General features: G+C 37.5%; 1 protein-coding gene across 4 annotated transcripts in view; it reads right to left on the minus strand.

Annotated features, from left to right (window-relative positions):
• Window positions 1-2,453: 2,453 nt before the first annotated feature.
• The window catches only part of LOC110462556 (cilia- and flagella-associated protein 44-like), a 37,205-nt gene continuing 18,659 nt past the window's right edge, over window positions 2,454-20,999 (minus strand). For all 4 annotated transcript variants that reach the window (XM_021516546.1, XM_021516545.1, XM_021516544.1 and 1 more), the window contains 18 exons: window positions 18,488-18,764; window positions 17,985-18,034; window positions 17,569-17,731; window positions 15,808-15,938; window positions 14,473-14,663; window positions 13,742-13,905; window positions 13,084-13,272; window positions 11,910-12,094; window positions 10,797-10,923; window positions 9,485-9,630; window positions 8,484-8,612; window positions 7,884-7,998; window positions 7,319-7,502; window positions 6,454-6,752; window positions 6,127-6,323; window positions 5,280-5,505; window positions 4,368-4,502; window positions 2,454-3,433 (listed from right to left, as the gene is read on the minus strand). In XM_021516546.1, the coding sequence (XP_021372221.1) occupies window positions 3,233-3,433; window positions 4,368-4,502; window positions 5,280-5,505; window positions 6,127-6,323; window positions 6,454-6,752; window positions 7,319-7,502; window positions 7,884-7,998; window positions 8,484-8,612; window positions 9,485-9,630; window positions 10,797-10,923; window positions 11,910-12,094; window positions 13,084-13,272; window positions 13,742-13,905; window positions 14,473-14,663; window positions 15,808-15,938; window positions 17,569-17,731; window positions 17,985-18,034; window positions 18,488-18,764 (3,109 nt within the window). In that variant the 3' untranslated portion in view covers window positions 2,454-3,232. The remainder of the gene's footprint in view (window positions 3,434-4,367; window positions 4,503-5,279; window positions 5,506-6,126; window positions 6,324-6,453; window positions 6,753-7,318; window positions 7,503-7,883; window positions 7,999-8,483; window positions 8,613-9,484; window positions 9,631-10,796; window positions 10,924-11,909; window positions 12,095-13,083; window positions 13,273-13,741; window positions 13,906-14,472; window positions 14,664-15,807; window positions 15,939-17,568; window positions 17,732-17,984; window positions 18,035-18,487; window positions 18,765-20,999) is intronic.

The following is a 20,999-nucleotide window of genomic DNA, read 5'->3' on the forward strand; positions in this document are numbered from 1 at the left end:
AGCATATATTGCTTTGAAACCACGTTTTTAGTGGCAACAGTTTGAATTTTTCACTAACCACGTGGTGGACGTTAACGTTTTTTTTAGCAACCTGGACATGGCTGCTCAAAACGAGGCTTTAGTAATCGAGATGATAATCCGCTACACAGCGGGTATACATTTGGCTCAAAATTTACAATCAATTTTAAGTGTACAGATGACCTCCAACAGTATGCATAGAAAGCACTGTTTCAATTCACCGACAGTGCTCTGGCATGACGAACCGATTAGTCGGCACGACTGACTGTGTCAATGCGCATATATGATCAAAGAAAATTGTAAAATTAGCGTCAACCCTAAAATGCATAGTGCATTTTGTCCAAACTACACAATGTATACTCATTGGGCCAGGTCAACTGCTGTACCTGAGGGGAAACGGTTTTTGTCACTTACACAAACATATAGCAGCATCCCGAACTTCCAAGAAATGTTGCCAAAAAATTCCGGATACGATAAATCCGGAATGACTGTATCTCATCCCGTGGAAAACTTAGGCCAGTGTTTTGAACAACTCGGTCCGCTTGTGACATCGGTTTGTTGGCGAGATGATCATTGTAACGTCTTAAAGTAGACACGACGATACAGTCAATGACATTTTCTTATTCATGTCATCAAACATATTTTTGTATACTGTGGTGGGTTTTAATCACCAGACAATCGCCAATTTAAAAACACAACGCTAAATGAAGGAAAAATGTATACCACAAACAAAATCGGGATTCGAAAACGCTGCATGGCCCAAAGAGGCCTTTGTTAAAAAAAAAATCTTGTATTTTAAAATCGTCGTTATATTTTTTTACCATACCACACGCATATATGCTGATTATGTCTTAAATACTACTTCAAAATAATTAGTTAATCATAACAAATCAGAGACATATGCGTCTCTGATCAAACTCAATTCCTTCTGAATATGTCTTCATGCACAGCGTAAATATCCTTAGCACACAAGTCCCGCCAGACGATACACCAGCAAAATACCGACGTTTAAAGGACTGTTAAGACACTTTCTGTGTAAAATCTCGTAAATAAAACTATCATTTAGAAATCTTAGTGATAAAGAATACTAGACCCCGTGTGTCTGACTGACGATTCCCCGACACCCTACTATTCGGTGTAGCGGGAGACTTGGCAGACTGTTACATGGAGTTCTTCCAGAACTTTCCACGGAGGAATCGCATCTCCGTGATTCTGTGGTATTTCTAACAGGCAGTTCTCAACTAGGCTGCGCGGTTACGTGGAAAGCATTGCTGGTTAATTACATATGAATAGGTACGCCAGGTTATGTCGATATTATAATTAACATTATACAGTATATTTTACACTAGAGTTAACATGTTTCTGAACATTCCATCGTAATTAGTTTTATCTATCTCCAACAGTGTGGCTGGTTGGAGAAAAGTTTGGTGTTAGCACGGAATGAAATTTTTGGAACATTTTGAAAAGTATTTAAGTACTTCTATACAAAACATAAACTGGTTTTCAGTCTTTAAGTCCGATTGGATGGAGAATTCTACCCAGACATACCAGGGAACTATACTGGCTTGCTGTGTAGATACTATCAGTGTTCATTAATTGTGGAGGCTGCTAGCAAACTCAACCATAGGTAACATACATCGAATTTTGTTAAATAGAACCATAATTTGGGCGACTTATATTCATATCTGCCAACTCATCCTATTTAGGAAGGAGATTCGCGATTTTGGATTCTAAAATTAAGCATTTTCAATTAACTATTCTTATTTTCTAAATTCTGCTGATTACATCTGAAAGCTCAAAAGCTGTCATCTTTTACAAGTGTTATTTCCCCTAGGGTGTAGATNCCCCCTGGCAAGTATGAAGATTATCAGTCAAACTTAGACTGACAATTACACCTATGAACGTGTACACCGGATTTTGTTAAAATTGGACCACAGTTAGGAGGATTACGGAAATCTATAAAACAGTTAGTACTAGCACGGAATTAGATTAAAGGGCAACTGCCTCTTCCGCATAGGTTCATCGTAGACATTTATTGCCTTTGAAAAGTTATACATTCTGGGGAATCCTGTACCGTAACATTTACCAGAGTTCAAAGTAATTGATTTTTGATTTACTTCTGTCTTTATTTTTATCATATTTGTTGTGTCAAATACTAGTTAAATGTCTCAAATTGCTAAAGTTTATAGTGAACCTACACCGTTGCCAACTTGAATTATTGTATGGCTTCAAACCCGCCATTAAGATCTATCTAAGTCCGTGGTACTAGTGGAGACAGACAGATCCAATAAAATACCCTGTTCTCTCCCAAAGAGGAGATAACATAGAAGATTTAAATAAGTCTAAATTGGAAAGGTTGACAGATTTCTCAGAGCATAAATGTCAATTTTAGTATCTGAAACGAAATCAAAATAATATCAACAAAGCAATTCTAATTTATTGTTTCATTTATTTTACATAATTAAGCACAATCATAAGTACAATGTATATCATAAATAAACTGCAGGTGATTGACATCATATACATCAAAGAGATATATGTGGTATCAACAGTACATATCTATATCACAGTCAGGTTGGAATGCTAAAAGCAAATTAACTTTCGTTTTCCATATAGTATGCATTATCATATAGATATTGTCTTTTATACATGAAATGAGTTGAATGACATTTTCTAGGTCAGTAAAATCTGTATTCTGTGGAGGCTAATTCTTTGTTAAAATATAAATTTGAGTAATATTTCAACAAAAATATTTATGAAATATACAGAAGTACTTGTGTCTGATCAAAGATATAAATTATAAACACTAAAATGGACGGATTTGATATCAAAGCAGAAATAGGGACAGAGTCTATATGTGTTCATAGTAATTCTGTTTAAGTCTCCATATGGAGTGAAGTTGTACAGATAATGTTTAGGAAAATATGAGTAACTGAATTTCAGTTTTGATTTTTTTTGGAAGGGTTTTTCTTTTTAAGTAGAAACTTATTTTGTAGTAAACTCAAAAGTTTTTAACAAAACTTTGCTTCTGATCTGAACATTTTGTTCATAAATTAGATTTTTTCCTTTACAACCTACTGAATGTGTAACAAATGGTATAAAAACGGTTATGCATCCATTTCATTTTTTTGTAGAACAGAATGTTCCTTCGTAAATTGTTTTTTTATATCACATCCACATACCGGGCATAACCACATTGTCAATGATACTAGGCCTAGTTACTGATAGTTCGCACGTTCTGTGGAGTTTGCGGTAGCGGGGGTTGGGCGGGAGGTAGAATGTGTCCGCCTTTCCTCGACAGCAACATAATCTCTTCCTTGAGAGCATCTATTTCCTGAGCCTGCAGCTGGACGAGTTGTATCAGACGTTGTTTCTCACGAATGTCTGCCTTCCGTGCTCCACTGTACTCTTCACCCTGGAACATCAGGAAACAGTGTGTAAGTGACTGATAGACTGCAAGAACTGTGCACAACTTCTTTTTTTCATTGATTTTTTGTTTCGGTGAAGGAAGCCAGTATATGACTTTAATCTTGGAAATAAAATCTAGACTAAATGCTATATGATGAGAAAGTTAGGACTTTTACATGATTATCAATTTACATATAAATTTTCAGGACTATAAGTCTAACAGGTAAAAACTGAGTGAGTTCTTCTAAACATCCTATTATTAACCTCGTACAAGTGTTGGAGACTATTAAATAAGTCTACTGTATGTAACATGTGATCTGATTTGTTTATATAAACTTACCAAGCTCTCCTGTCTGACATATCAAATAACCAAGCTCTCCTACCTGACATATCAACTTACTGAGCTCTCCTGTCTGACATATCAACTAACTGAGCTCTCCTACTTGACATATCAACTTACCGAGCTCTCCTGTCTGACATATCAACTTACCAAGCTCTCCTGTCTGACATTTCAACTAACCGAGCTCTCCTACCTGACATATCAACTAACCGAGCTCTCCTGTCTGACATATTAACTAACCAAGCTCTCCTTCCTGACATATCAACTTACCGAGCTGTCCTGCCTGACATCAACTTACCGACCTGTCCTGCCTGACATATCAAATTACCGAGCTCTCCTGTCTGACATATCAAATTACCAAGCTCTCCTGTCTGACATTTTAACTTACCGAGCTCTCCTACCTGACATATCAACTTACCGAGCTGTCCTGTCTGACATATCAACTTACCAAGCTCTCCTGTCTGACATTTCAACTTACCGAGCTCTCCTGCCTGACATATCAAATTACCGAGCTCTCCTGTCTGACATATCAAATTACCAAGCTCTCCTGCCTGACATTTCAACTTACTGAGCTCTCCTGTCTGACATATCATAAACTTACCGAGCTCTCCTGTCTGACATCCAGTGACGACTCGTACTCTTTTTTATCATTCAGTAAAACACATAATTGGTCTAATCTCCGGGTGTTGTCTCGGATCAGGTGCGTGATTCTGTCCTTCCTTTCAACGATCTTCTCCTACAAAAACAGACAGCAGTCACATTTAACATTGTAACAGTTATGAACCGTTATAAATGTCTGAAAACTCCATGCAGAAAAGTTAGAAAGAAGGACTCTACTGTACATTTTTTGTATAAGCAACTTCACAAATTAATGAAAAGATCTTCCAGTGATTTAACTTTGTACAGCACATCCAGAAAATATTCTTTGTCATTCTCTAAATAATTCAAAATGATCAGGTTATCAATGTCATTGATTCTGGTGTACCTTTTATGTGTCATCAATTCCTGTGCATTATTCAACCAAATTCAAGTAACCTTCATAAAAAGCTGTTTTGCGGTTTTGTTGCTGAGTACAATTTTGTAAAGGATATCCCAGCCACAGCATAAATCTGTTAAGTTGGGGTTTTGAACATGACGGTTTTCCCAGGCGACTTATGATATCTGTTAAGTTGGGGGTTTGAACATGACAGTTTTCCCAGGCGACTTATATCTGTAAAGTTGGGGGTTTGAACATGACAGTATTCCCAGGCGACTTATCATATCTGTTAAGTTGGGGGTTTGAACATGACAGCTTTCCCAGGCAATTTATTATATCTGTTAAGTTGGGGGTTTGAACATGACAGTATTCCCATGCGACTTATTATATCAGTTAAGTTGGGGGGTTTGAACATGACAGTATTCCCAGGCGACGTATATCTGTTAAGTTGGGGGTTTGATCATGACAGTATTCCCAGGCGACGTATATCTGTTATGTTGGGGTTTTGAACATGAAGGTATTCCCGGGCCTACTCACATTCCATTCCTCTATCTCCTCGGAACACTGTATCTCCGTGATTCGTAGCTTCTCCTTGAGCTCCTCTATCTGTCGGTTCACCGTTATCGTCTCTAACTTCTCCAGGTCCACGATACAGCCAAACTTATCTACCATCAGTTTGTCACATTCCGACTCCATCTCCCCGATCTTACTGTCAAACACTTTACGGTCCTTGATGAGCTGAACGTGTTTCCGCTTCGACTCTCTGTCAGACAGAAAACCAGGTTTTATATCAGAAGAATGGCCTACTGTAACATTCTACAACAAACCTTAATTTTCCAGCATTCCACACAATATACCCCTGTATATGATCTAGTATCACAGCTATCACATGTCTTTGAAAGATAGATACAGAGAAGATCTCTGCTGCGAAGCCGAGTGTGACAGTGATACCCTCGGTATATATTATTCCATTCCCTCAGATGACAACCAACTGGTGGCTGACCTAACTCACATGCTGTCTTCAACAAGATTCATCTGTTTGGAAATATGTATGAATCAAGGTTTAACTTTTTACGCAAACAAAACATGTAACAAACGTGTCACAACATTTCCAGACCGACTGGTCTCTTGGTCAACCAATGACTTAGTGAGCACCAATACACATCGCTTACTCAGTCAGACGAAGAGACCAGTTGGTCTTGAAACATTGGGACATATTTGGTATGTACATTGCTTGTGTAAAAAGAAAACCTTGATATTCACACGTTTCCTAAATTCACGGTCATTAACCCTTTCACTGTAGACCATAATGGACTCATCTAGATCAATGCATGGTAGAGTCTACTAAAGTGACATAGGGGTGAAAGGGTTAAGATTGACTCACCTCATATGTTTCTTCTGAGCATGTTTTTCGTGCTCCAGTTCCTTGATGCGTTGCTGTAGCCTTACGACACCGTTGGACTCAAACACAAGGGTCTGAGACAGGTCCTGAGGGAGCTGGCCGTTCAACATGTACTGGATCTGGTGCAGCTTCAGCGTCACAATCACATCCAACTCGTTTAGTTTCTGCTGCTTCTCAAGCTGTCATAGAAAAACAATCAATTAGTAGTGACACTATACCATATTTATATTAAACTCTAAAACTACAAAACTGAAAAGCATCCAAAAAGAATTGTTGTACATTCAAAGACGACAATAAATAAACACAAACCTGGAATGCCTCCAAGTCATTGGCTGCCGTTTTGAGTCCAGCATCGATGACCTTGGCCTTCCTGTTGAAGCTGTCGAGCTCCTTCTTCAGGGCCTCGTTGTTCTTCTTCTCCTCAGTCAACGCCTCCTCAATGTCTAAACGCTTCTCACGCATCTGACAGGTGTTGTCGTAGAGGTTCTGGTCACAGCCGGACGGACAGATGTCAAGGTCGTATCCTAGAGCATCCTCGTCCTCGTCATCCTCGTCCTCATCCCAATCATCGTCATCGCTCGAGTCTTCATCACTGTCATCGTCCGATCCTTCAGGAATGTTTATTTTTAAAGTTAAATCAAGGTTTTTTTTACAGTAAAATCACTTGTTTTAGCAGTAAATCAGAAGTCTGAAAATTAATTCTAAAAGTTTAATGGCATCATCAACTTCATTATAGCAAGAGAGCTACCGGCTCTTTGTCTACAGAAACATAAACCTATTATACTCACATGAGAATTGATACTGCTTGAATAATCCATTATTTACTCTATTTCAGATTCATGTTCAGAACTTAATGTGTTGGTGACAAAAAAGTCCACCCTCTGATTGTATCACATATATATATTATAATATAATAACTTGATACATTTAAAGCAAATTTATTATCAGAGAATAAGTTGAACTTATTCATCCCTGAAGACACATTTGAACTCCTCCAATTCAATGGTTGGAATAGTTCATTATGAAATTTCAGGGGTGAATGAGTTAATTCAGATAAGAATCACAGACAGAGGTCAGTCTACCGTAACAATGATTTTAGAGTGAAGTAACAATTTAGACAATAACCACAGACAAAAGAGTCGGATCCCCAAAAATAATTGACAGTGTTATAAACCTTCGTCTGTTGTCTTCTTTTTGGCACGCTTGATTTTTTTCTTGAAGACTTTAGAGAGGTAGTCAGAGAATTTGTTGTTGTCGCCGAGCGATCCATGGAAGGTGATGTTGAGTGAACGTTCTTTCTCCAGCAGTTTTTCTATCTCCTTCTTCTTTGCCTCCAGCTTGCCTTGTACATCAATGATCTGTAACAACACAGCAGTCATATTACATCACAGTGGAGACAAAAAATTATTAACAAACAGAAATCCTGGAAATCAGACTTTGTAATCCTTTCTATGGGAAAAAGTCAAGTTCTGTATTACATTAAAATTCTGAAAAAAGTCTGAAGTCAGCAAAACAGCTGAAAAATGTTCATCTCTGTTATAGCCTAATTATACTGTACTGCAATAATTTACCAATTGCCATCCGTTTGGGTATAACACTCAAATATTTGAAATATAAGATTTTTTTTATTAAAGATTCAAGTATATTTTTTATCTCACTTAATGAGTGAAGCAGAGACCTGTGAGAAATAATAATATAAATAAAGAATATTGCCAGACGAATGGTCCACCAACACCCACCTTAAGCTGCATGTCCAGTTTCTCCTGTTGTTTTCCTGTGACCTTGGCCGCCAGCACATCCTCTCTCTTCTCAAACTCCTTCAGCAACACAAACTCCTCAAATAGGGTCACTTGTCTGTAAAAAAACACCCAGATAAGTCAAAAGGTCAACCAAGGTCATATATCTGTAACACAATTAACAGGTAAATGTAAGTCAAAATGTCAACTGAGGTCATTTGTATGCAAGCCAGAAGGTCAACCAATTTGCCCATAAATCAAAATTTTAACTGATGTTATTTGTCCGCAACCCACATTTTAGGTAAGAAAATATTTTAATCAATGTCACTTGTCTATAAATTAAAATGTCAACCAAGATCACATTTCTGTAATAAACCAGAAGTTAAAGATCTTGTTGGCTATCAAACACTTTTAATTGTACCTCAAAATAATTTCATTAAGTTGCCGTCCATTAAAATCTGAAAAACAAAACATCCTTTATACAGGCATCTGTTCTTCCTAAAATAAATATGTGTAAGTTAGTTCTGTAAAAGTAAGGTAATTCCAAACAAATCCTTGCTATGACTTCACAAACGTATTTTCGGTTAAAAAAACATCTCCTACCTAAGATCAGCATTCTTCATCACAATGTCAAGTCTGAACTTGTCGTGTCGGAGAAGTCGGAGCTCCGCATCAAAGTCGCTGAGGAGCTCATCAATCTTCTTCAGCAGGTAGTCTTGGTTATACAGCATCCTGTGTCAAAGACAAGGCAAGGTTGTAAATTGGTTTCTTTGTTCAGTGTTTGTTAGATCTGCACTCCATTTATTATACAGGATCCAGTTCTCAGTTTCCTATATGTAATTTGACAGGAAACTAGACTAAATCTAAGATATCAAAAATATTTTTGCTAGGTTTCCTTTTCACAGAAAAAAATAGAAAAATAAGAACAGTGACGATACAAGAGTTCCACAGGAGTGGATGTGTCGCCATCCTCGATTTCCAGGGGTTACGATCACCTACGCTCTCTAGAGAGTGAAAGTGAGCGTAACCCCTGGATATCGAGGATGATGTGTCACCTGCTCAGTGCTTTAAGTAAGGAAAGTGTTTTGGCTTGAGTTATCGAGTAAACAAGAAAAAATAAACGTCAAAAACGATTAACAGCATTGCTATGTCAAGTGTAATATGCCAAAACACAAAAAGTTGAAACTTGACAGAAAAACCAGTAATATAAGTCGAACATTATTGTTTCTAGCATTACCGTACAAAATTTTAAAAGAATTGATTAAAAAAAAATCAAAAAAATCTTGCATTCACTATACAGTCACCTTATTTGGCAATAAAAGGGGCATAACTCCACCAAAAATGCATGTCAACTTCTGAAATGCGAAGTCATCTGAGCTTTATTAGTATGCAATATGTGTTCGAAGTTTGAGTTCAATCAAACAAAGGAAACTCAAGTTATTGCACAGAAGCCTTGCTTTGGACGACTCAACCAACGATGGCGCCTACAAAGTAATACCTATAATGGCGCCTCCCGTTGCAGGCGACACAAAAATGCAATATTCACACAGTATCAAATCTATTTGGGTTTGGGTAAAAAAAACTCCTTTTTCCAATCAACTCACATGATTTCCTCAGCCACCATCATTTGCTGTTCCAGGGGAGATAACTCTGGTTCACCCTCTGTGACATCCTCGCTGGACTTGCCCTTGCTCACGTCACTGGACGAGGCGGCGTGTTTCTGACCCGGAGTTGGGGATGGTCTACCTCCCTGTAACAAATGATGTCATATGTACAGGTCAGAATGGACTGGTTTAAATGATTGATTTATAATCAACAGTTTTTCAAAAGGTAATGTGTGTTAATCAGAACACAAACATACATGATATTATATAAAGTTACCATTCCCTCAAACCAGATAATGATACCAATTATTAAAAGTTATATAGAGTTAGAAAGTAGAAAACAGAACAGTATGTGTACCCTTCAACGTATGTAATTACAGCACACAACACACTTGTGGGAGTTCGGAACAGAACCTTATAAAGCAAACTTTGTTTATTTTATAACAGTTAAATATGAAATCAGTTTTTCCAAGTTATATAAATCATCCTTGTTGGCCCTGATGGAAGCATGCAGGGGGTCGTAATATGGGAGGAAACCAGAATGCCTGGAGAAAACCCACGTGATCGGGCAGGTGGCCAAATACCGTTTCACGCCCGATTGAGGAAGGTCAAGTGACCATGCTACAATAAAACAACTTAGGAGAACCAGCCCCAAGACCATACATCTACCCTCACTGGAGACAAAAGAAACACCAGGGCCCCCAGCCCCATACATCTCCCCTCACTGGAGACAAAAGAAGCACCAGGGCCCCCAGCCCCATACATCTGCACTCACTGGAGACAAAAGAAACGCCAGGGCCCCCAGCCCCATACATCTGCACTCACTGGAGACAAAAGAAACGCCAGGGCCCCCAGCCCCATACATCTCCCCTCACTGGAGACAAAAGAAACGCCAGGGCCCCCAGCCCCATACATCTGCCCTCACTGGAGACAAAAGAAACACCAGGGCCCCCAGCCCCATTCATCTGCCCTCACTGGAGACAAAACCAAGACCATACATCTGCCCTCACTGGAGACAAAAGAAACACCAGGAACCGTATTCATGAAACCATTCTCGTGCTCAAGCATGGATTTTGTGCTCAAGCCTAAAGTCTTGTTTCGGCTATAAGATTATAATAAAATATCATTATGTCATGATTTGGGAAAAAATTAATGAGACTTAAAGCTGAATACTGTTTTCAATGGTTAGAATTGACCTTTAGATCGTTAGACATGATTTAAGTGAGTTACAAGAAAGTTGGTTTAAGCACAGAATCCACGCTTGAGTATGAGAACAGTTTCATGAATACGGGTCCAGGAGACCGACATTCACCTTCTTGTCGTCAGATCCTCCTCCAAAACCCCCGAATCCTCCGGCCCCTCCTCCTTTTTTGGCTGCTGCAGCCTCGTCCTTCTCTTTCTTAAAGGCTACCAGTGTTTCTCTTGTGTACTCCAGTTTCCTGTGAAGCAGAAATAAAGTCATCTCTACTATTTTACAAGAATTTTCATTTTTTCTGTCTTTCCCACCCAAAATTAGGTAATAGAAAAAGACAGGTGGTCTCTATGGCAGGTATGACAGCACATTCGTTTTCAAATTAATATATATTCTGAGTGTTTTTTTTAATGTAAAGATCTTAGCACTAATGAAACAGCATAAAGAATAAAACTGATTCACAAGAAAAGTAGCACTTCAAAATTCTTATAATTAATTTTAAAGGTTGTCTTTTATAAATTACATACTTTATGTAAATTAAAGTTTAAAAACCATTCTTTCAATGAATCAGGTACAAGATAAAAGTTGCCCCAAACACTTTTATAAATATTAGCTTTTATAACATCTAAATATGACTTACTATACAAAATGGACATTGCATTCCAAACTAATTACAAACACCATACAACTTCTATGTGAGACCTCCAACACATTTTGAAACTGTTGATTACGAAATTAAGTTGGAACTAACGCTTACTTTTCTGAGGTGTCTCCACGGGTACTTACTTTTCAGGTGTCTCCACGGGGTACTTACTTTTCTGAGGTGTCTCCACGGGGTACTTACTTTCAGATGTCTCCATGGGGTACTTACCACTTTTATAAATATTAGCTTTTATAACATCTAAATATGACTTACTATACAAAATGGACATTGCATTCCAAACTAATTACAAACACCATACAACTTCTATGTGAGACCTCCAACACATTTTGAAACTGTTGATTACGAAATTAAGTTGGAACTAACGCTTACTTTTCTGAGGTGTCTCCACGGGTACTTACTTTTCAGGTGTCTCCACGGGGTACTTACTTTTCTGAGGTGTCTCCGCGGGGTACTTACTTTTCAGGTGTCTCCATGGGGTACTTACTTTTCTGAGGTGTCTCCACGGGGTACTTACTTTTCGGGTGTCTCCACAGGGTACTTACTTTCAGGTGTCTCCATGGGGTACTTACTTTTCGGGTGTCTCCACGGGGTACATACGAGGGACTGGAGGAATAGATTTACACTTCTCCGGGGGTAAGTGTGTCTGGATATCCTCCAACTTTACAATCAGCTCTTTAATCTCCTCTATAACGTGGAGCTTCTTGTCGCGTAGGCTCAGCAGGCGCAGGTTGAAGTGGTACTTTTGCTCATGGATCTGAAATATCACCACAATATATTCTCAACATACAGATATCATATCAAAGTTTTACTTCATAAACAAACAATGTATGTATCAAACGTGCGGCATTGTTTATCTGTACAAGGATGTGACAAAATTATATATTTCATACGTCACTCGACCCGGGACATTTCGCCTAATGATAGAGATTGTATACACTTGGTGTCAAAAAGGATACAGATACTGACAGACACGATACAAAACCTATGTACAGCCGTATTCAGACGGGCCGGTCCAACTTACACTCACTATGTCCAAGTGGGCCTAAGCACCAAGGCATATACATATATTTTATCTCATCTTAATAAATTTAACCTAAAGTACAATGGAATATACCCGAACATGAGAGTACCTTAGACAGTAGCAATATTCAAATATAGTTGTTCTATCAGTTAACACATACAGATATAGAGAGACATGACTGCTCAAAACCTATGTGCAGATCTATTCAGACAGGCCTGCTAAATTGATACCTGTTCTTTCTAAGTGGACCTAAGCACCAAAATTTATACAATAGTTTTATCTCATCTACATAAATTTAACCTTGTGTATAAGGACCTATACTAAATCTTAAAAAAAATTTCAGACTTAACCAATCATAATATAGTTTTTCTTTCAGTTTCAAATAACATGGTATTTAAAAAACAAACTAACAAACAAATATAGATCTTTATCTATTAAAGTTTTTCTTTCACTTTCCAATACCATAGGATTTATAAAACAAACGAACAAACAAGTATAAATCTTTATCTATTTAAGTTTTTCTTTCAGTTTACAATAACATGGGATTTATAAAACAAACTAATATAAATCTTCATCTATTAAAGTTTTTCTTTCAGTCTACAATAACATGGGATTTATAAAAAAAAAAAATATCAATCTTTATCTATTCCAGAATTTGCTTAAAGAAAGCACCTCCCCAATAGCTGAGAGTTGACTGTACTGAAAATTGAGTAACTGCTCACAATGTCCTTGAGGATAAGGAGACGTCCTCGTGCCTTCTCCACGTTCATCCTCAGGTGGTCGGGGACGACGTAATCCTGCGCAGTCTTCAGCTTGTAGTCACCCATGTTGTCCTTGGCCTCCTTAATGGCCGAGACGTCGGCAGGATCCTCGTAGTCGTCATCTGGCTTGGTGTTGTACAGATCAGACCACTACAACCAGGATCACACTCACCATACAAAATCTGTAATCATAACTTTGGCTAACAATATGATGGAATGGTTATAATATTGACCTTGACCTTTGGCTTTACAGCAAAAATGTTCACCCCCACTATGAAGACAATAGGTTCTGTCCCCAGGCCAGGACATACCAACTTTCTAGAAGTATGTAGTTGCTACGCCATGCTAAAGGTTTACTATTTAGGGTAATCACAATGACTGGTAACCTGTTGTCAGTATGATGTGACCGAGATGAATTCTATGCTGAGTTCCTTCGACATGGCATTTCAGTGAGGTAGCACTCTTAAAGTTGGCATCAGATCCGCCCTACACAAATACACAAACATACTGCCTCCAATATACATTCATCCTTATGCAAATAGAGGCACATCCTTAAATACACCAATTCAAACCTAGACCTACACTGTAAGTATTATCATTATAGGTTAACAGGACCAACCTGAGCCTTCCTGGCGGCGCGCTTCTTCTTCTTCTCCTCCACTTTATATAGAGCCTTGGAGATACGCTCGCCCATGCTGCCCTTCAAGGTGGTCGTGACTTTGAGCCCTGATTGGTCGTCCTTCTTTTCTCCTTCACCAGCCAGGTCCGTGTGGCGTGTCTGACCTACAGACCAATAACACATACATCAGTATCACCTGGTAATAACTAGTACCTGTGAAGCTTAACTCAATTAACAAGTTGCTTTTCGGCATCATTTTTCTTGTGTATAAGGTGTTTCTTTCATATTGTAATTCCCTATAATATTAAACTTTACACTTGATAACTATATTATTTATTCTGATGAAGAAATGCTGATATCTCTCATTTTTGTTAAAGCAGGATATAAAAATTTTCACATTTTTCACATTTAAATTGTTACTATACATGTGGATATTTCCACTGAGTTGAATTCCCGTTTTCACCCAGACTTATAAATAAATTACACAATATCTGAGACTTACAGAAATAACTTATATGTGGTAGATTTTATGTGTTGAGAAAATCATCCCGAATTAGAGAACAGTGTTCAGTAAGCCTCCATAACCTGCGGTTGTAATTCAAATCTACAGCGACTCTTTACGTATAATTTTAGAAAAGATTCTGATGGATCAGCACTCTGCTTTAACTGTCTGGATTAGTTAAAATTCTGCTGATCAGTATGTCTGGGATTTTGCCATGAGTGGTTCCTACCTGTCATGAGGTCACGGGTCGGATCCCGAGTGAGGTCATCCCTCATCATGGTTTGTGTCCTCCGTCGCTCAAAGTCCGCCTTCAGTGTGTAGAAGTCGTCGGAGAGTTTGGCCGCGCGGAAGCTTGCTATTTCGTGGCTGGTGTTAAACGCCTTCACCACTATCCTCTCACACTCTACTACATCCTTAAACCTGTCGAACAATACCTCACATGTTACAGAGTGTCACAGTACACAGGGAATATTGACCTTAAACCTGTGGAACCATACCTCACATGTTACAGAGTGTCACAGTACATGAGGAACATTGACCTTAAACCCTCACATGTTACAGAGTGTCCCATTTCACAGGGAATATTGACCTTAAACCTGCTGTACCATACCTCACATATTACAGAGTGTCACAGTACATGTGGAACATTGACCTTAAACCTGCCGAACAATACCTCACATGTTACAGAGTGTCACCGTACATGAGGAACATTGACCTTAACCCCTCACATGTTACAGAGTGTCCCATTTCACAGGGAATATTGACCTTAAACTGCCGAACCATACCTCACATGTTACAGAGTGTCACAGTACACAAGGAATATTGACCTTAAACCTGCTGAACCATACCTCACATATTACAGAGTGTCACAGTACATGAGGAACATTGACTATTGTGATAAATATCAATTTAACAGAACAGAATTCATTGGAATCAGAATCTAAAACAATAAATTTTAAAAGAATTTGTCTCCAAATATTGTTTTTTTTTAAATTATGTTCTTCTTTATTTTTTCCTGTTAAAAAATCTGCAACTGATTCGACCCGAGCTGAAATTGTTAAGGTATGTTTGTGCTTTCCATAAACCAGACTACACAAATTGGACTCGGACAAACTTTACTAGGGTATACATTGGAAGTTATCTTCATGAGCGATTTTAATACTGTGATCTGATTTGACAGAAAGATAAATACAATGAACAATAGAAATGAAGCATTTGATACAGTGAAACTCGCTGTATTAAACTTATATAATAATATACAACATCGTAATTACAACATTTATATAGCGCCCAATATAATTTGTAAAATTACTCTAAAGCGCTTTACAACATATGGATAATAGTATTAGTTATAATCGTGAAACAAAAACAAAGCTTTACAATCACTTTTATACATTTAGTAAGCAGATAATCATCGCAATGTGCAGATAAATGAATAAATACAGGGTGGTATTTACACGACGTCTTTGCAATGAGCCATGCGGCTATAAAATAACATAACAATTTATTCAGCCATCATCATCATTCTTTCTAGAAGACAATGTATTCTTTTTCCAAGTCTCACCTTTTGCGGAGTTTTTCCAGAGCTATGCGGTGTTTCTCCGACTCCCAGGCTCTTTCTCTCCTCACAATATCCATCCTCTCCGATTTCTGTCTTTGGAGTTCATATTTAATTTCTCTGTCCATCTCAAATTCCTGGAAATATTTGGAAAATGTTTGAGTAATTATATAAACAATGACAGTATTTTTAAGCAAAATGTTGCATTACTGTAAATACAGAATCTCAACACAAACCTAAACAACAAGTATTGTAGCAGTTATTCAAATCCTGCATTATTATTTTCAACACATTTTATTGACAAAGAAGAATGTTACACTGCCATAGGATTGGACAACAGGCTTACAGCCGATCCATTGGTGGTATACATATGGACATATTGGATTGAGATTATAATAATAAGTTATAAAGATTTTGCTTCAGTCAATAATTAATCTAAAGAAACTGTATCATATTTGGCGGTAGAACCTTTTAGACAATGTGACCATAAAAAAATCCTGCATTATCTTGATAGTTTGGTATCCATCTGTCTTCGCTATACTCTGTTACTGGCCTTAAAACTTAGCTTAGATCATAAATATCATACAAAAACAGTTCAATACTTATATTTACGTTTTCTCTGCCTCTTATGTTCTTTTTTAACTTATGATTTATAATTAAAATTAAAAATGCCCGCCTTATCGACAGTCCACACAATTTCGTTCAATAGTTTGAACAGCGTATTGTCGCATTCTGATTGGCAAACAAAGTAGTACTTTGACATTTTAACAAACACTTCAAATTTATTCCACAATTTAGTATCAATACAATTGCGTATGATATGTCTATAGGGTGATTCCAGTTTTTCAATAGAAATCTGAGCTGAAAGTTAGATTTGAAATTGTTTCGATTTTCCCCCGGAACAAATTTCGCGCATGGATAAATACAGTGAACACCGTGAATGGGACCTTGACCTCCACGAGGGAGTTATTTTTGGAAGTTAATTCGAACTTTTCTCTTTGCTCATTTTGTGAAGAATCCAGGCGTGAATGTATTTGTTGATTGTATGGGAACCCGACAACAGTCGGTAGATTCTATAACAGCATCGTTATTTGACATGTCGTCTGAAACTGAGGAACCGTGGATCCGAGACGCGTGAAACTGATAGCGTTTGAAGTGAGTGATCTTGCGACGGAGCACAGGTTCGTTACAAATGTCTGAAATGACGAATGTTTATGTGTGCTGTGACTCATATCAGTAGGTCTGTAACATATGTGTCAGTAGGTCTATAGAATATGTGTATTTCAGACATTTGTAACGAACCCCTGTTGATCAGTGCAGTGTAACAGACGATATTTCTGATAAATTGCATGAGCGTTAAAATTGTTTCCATTGCCGGCATTGGTGATTTCAACCGATGTGCATTTTGTACGATATTGCAGACCTTGGTCTTGTTTTCGTTGTAATAAAAGTGTTTTTTATCTTATTTTTTATTTTGCACATAAATTTACAATGACATTATCAAATCTCACAATGCCCAGCGATATATTTCAGCAGCCGTCATGTTTATTTACATTGGATATTGTAGTTCCGGTCAGTGTTGTAATTAATACGCTAAGAATTGTGTCTCGTGCGGCATGGTAATTATGTCTCGTGCGGCATGGGAATTAAAGTCCCATCAATGACACAGCTTTCAAAGAGGCTATATAGTGACAATGCCATGCAAATGTAAATATAACTAAGTATAATCTGTTACTGGCCTTAAAACTGAGTATAACAGGTACTCACGTCCTTCTTTAGTTGGAGATGGTTGGGTAGGTTCTCATTCTGCTCCAACAGAGTCTTGAACTGTCGCCGGAGGTGAGCAATCCTCTGTCGTACATCCCTCTTCTTCTCCTCAGCATGTTTCATCATCTTATCATGCTCCGACTTCTGTTTGGCATCCTCAATACTGAAATACACAGGGTTTCAGGAGTCAGTGGTCTGACCACAGTTTTATAAATATGTTTAATTTTGTTCGACCAGATAAAGGAAGCCTGTGATCATATAACCAGTGTTTCTGTGTTCACTGTTAGATTGTATGTATACTTTTTATAACTTTGAAACAGTAAGAACAACTTGATGTATGGTTCCATGTGTATTGATGAAACATAAACATGTAAATATCTACAACGAGGACAAACATCCAACATATATAGACGTACCTGTAGGCGTTGGGGTCATCAATATCATCTATAATTTCATCTCCACGTTTCTGCAAGTAAATCAACAAAATTAAGAAATAAACATCTTGTGCTGTGGAAAATACACACCTTATATTGCTCGGGATACATCTAATATTTATTTTGAATTTCATGCTATTTCTTTCAATCAAAGAACTTTTTTTTAAACATTGAAGATAAAAATATAAAGAACATTCAACTTTGAATTAAGGATGTATATATATAGATAGATATCATATTGTTAGCAATGGTTTCACAATATCAACAATTTAGGAGACAGTAGAACTATGTGATTTATAAAACTTAATATAAATTTGAAACTCATCTCCTATATTAATGCAGGTTACAGTTTTTCTCCCCAATTTTACTTTCGACTGACCCATACAGATTACTACCCAGTTGAGAATAGATAATGAAACCTTTGGTTGACCCTAAAACTGAGCTATTTATTCAATGTAAGATAGACTTAGGATTAGAACACATACTCTCGCTGAGGGAATCTTGGCCTTATTTTCGGCCGTTTTCTGGTCGATCTCCTCCTGGCCCATGTAGTTGTAGAGGAAGAAGTTACTATCCCCGCCCACGGTCAGCAGCATGGTGTTGTCGTAGCTACTCTTCAGCCCCGTCACGTGTCCGTAGTTGTTGTCGTGCATGGTCAGCGTCCAGAACGGCCCCATGGTTGACATGTCGTACGGCGTCTCCAGGTTGTAGATCCTCACCGCCCCGTCACTCATACCCATCAACACTTGACGACCGTTAGAACTGAAACAACAGCAAATAACACATTTTATCCTAATCAATGGAAGCTGATATCATTGTGGTATAAATGCTTTCACTTTCTTTTTCAAGTTAATTTCTTAACACAATTTAAAAATTTCATAAAATATTCAAGTTGCAACAAGATATGAAGATAGCATTGATAATTTCATTAATATACTGACAGAACAAAATTTTACCATTTCACAGATAAACACAGGAGAATGTGTTTTTTTCTAGAATATCATCATATTTAATGGCTGGTGGAAAAACTAATTTAGTCATCATTAATTAAATCATTTCACTGATAATCTATCGGTCATTGTGGGCTCTACAGTAATGAGGAAGCTATATATCTGTGACAGGAAAATCATTTGACCTTTGACCTTAACTTGGTGTTAAGACAAGTTTCATCATGGTTTCTATAGTAACCAAGCTGACACTAGACTTGTTCTATTGAAAGATAACACTTTATGTCCATAAAGTCTGCTGGATAACTAAACTACTCGGTAGTGAAGCGGATGTAAAACCTATCAATTAATCAATCAATCAATCAATGTCCATAAAAATGTTCACGCTTGGTGAACCAAACATATATGTTTATTTATGTAAGTACCCTACCTGAACTTGATGATGTTAATGTAAGTACCCTAACTGAACTTGATGATGTTTATGTAAGTACCCTACCCGAACTTGATGATGTTAATGTAAGTACCCTACCTGAACTTGATGTTGTTTATGTAAGTACCCTACACGAACTTGATGATGTTAATGTAAGTACCCTATCGAACTTGATGTTTATGTAAGTACCCTACCTGAACTTGATGATGTTTATGTAAGTCCCCTACCTGAACTTGATGATGTTTATGTAAGTACCCTAACTGAACTTGATGATGTTTATGTAAGTCACCTACCTGAACTTGATGATGTTTATGTAAGTACCCTAGCTGAACTTGATGATGTTTATGTAAGTCACCTACCTGAACTTGATGATGTTTATGTAAGTACCCTAGCTGAACTTGATGATGTTTATGTAAGTCACCTACCTGAACTTGATGATGTTTATGTGAGTCACCTACCTGAACTTGATGATGTTTATGTGAGTCACCTACCTGAACTTGATGATGTTTATGTGAGTCACCTACCTGAACTTGATGATGTTTATGTGAGTCACCTACCTGAACTTGATGATGTTTATGTAAGTCACCTACCTGAACTTGATGGTGTTTATGTAAGTACCCTACCTGAACTTGATGATATTTTTGTAAGTACCCTACCTGAACTTGATGATGTTAATTTGTTAATGTAAGTACCCTACCTGAACTTGATTATGTTTATGTAAGTACCCTACCTGAACTTGATTATGTTTATGTAAGTTCCCTACCTGAACTTGATGATGTTAATGTAAGTACCCTAACTGAACTTGATGATGTTTATGTAAGTCACCTACCTGAACTTGATGATGTTTATGTGAGTCACCTACCTGAACTTGATGATGTTTATGTAAGTACCCTACCCGAACTTGATGATGTTAATGTAAGTACCCTACCTGAACTTGATTATGTTTATGTAAGTTCCCTACCTGAACTTGATGATGTTTATGTAAGTACCCTTCCTGAACTTGATGATGTTTATGTAAGTCACCTACCTGAACTTGATGATGTTTATGTAAGTGCCCTACCTGAACTTGATGATGTTTATGTAAGTACCCTACCCGAACTTGATGATGTTAATGTAAGTACCCTACCTGAACTTGATGATGTTAATGTAAGTACCCTAACTGAACTTGATGATGTTTATGTAAGTACCCTACCTGAACTTGATGGTGTTTATGTAAGTACCCTACCTGAACTTGATGATATTTATGTAAGTACCCTACCTGAACTTGATGATGTTTATTTAAGTACCCTACCTGAACTTGATGATGTTTTTAAGTACCCTACCTGAACTTGATAATGTTTATGTAAGTACCCTACCTGAACTTGATTATGTTTATGTAAGTACCCTACCTGAACTTGATAATGTTTATGTAAGTACCCTACCTGAACTTGATTATGTTTATGTAAGTTCCCTACCTGAACTTGATGTTGTTTAAGAAAGTACCCTACCTGAACTTGATGATGTTTATGTAAGTACCCTTCCTGAACTTGATGATGTTTATTTAAGTCCCCTACCTGAACTTGATAATGTTTATGTAAGTCCCCTACCTGAACTTGATGATGTTTAAGAAAGTACCCTACC

This window comes from Mizuhopecten yessoensis, unplaced genomic scaffold, assembly GCF_002113885.1.
Source record: "Mizuhopecten yessoensis strain PY_sf001 unplaced genomic scaffold, ASM211388v2 scaffold10803, whole genome shotgun sequence".
In the NCBI taxonomy this organism is placed as follows: domain Eukaryota; kingdom Metazoa; phylum Mollusca; class Bivalvia; order Pectinida; family Pectinidae; genus Mizuhopecten; species Mizuhopecten yessoensis.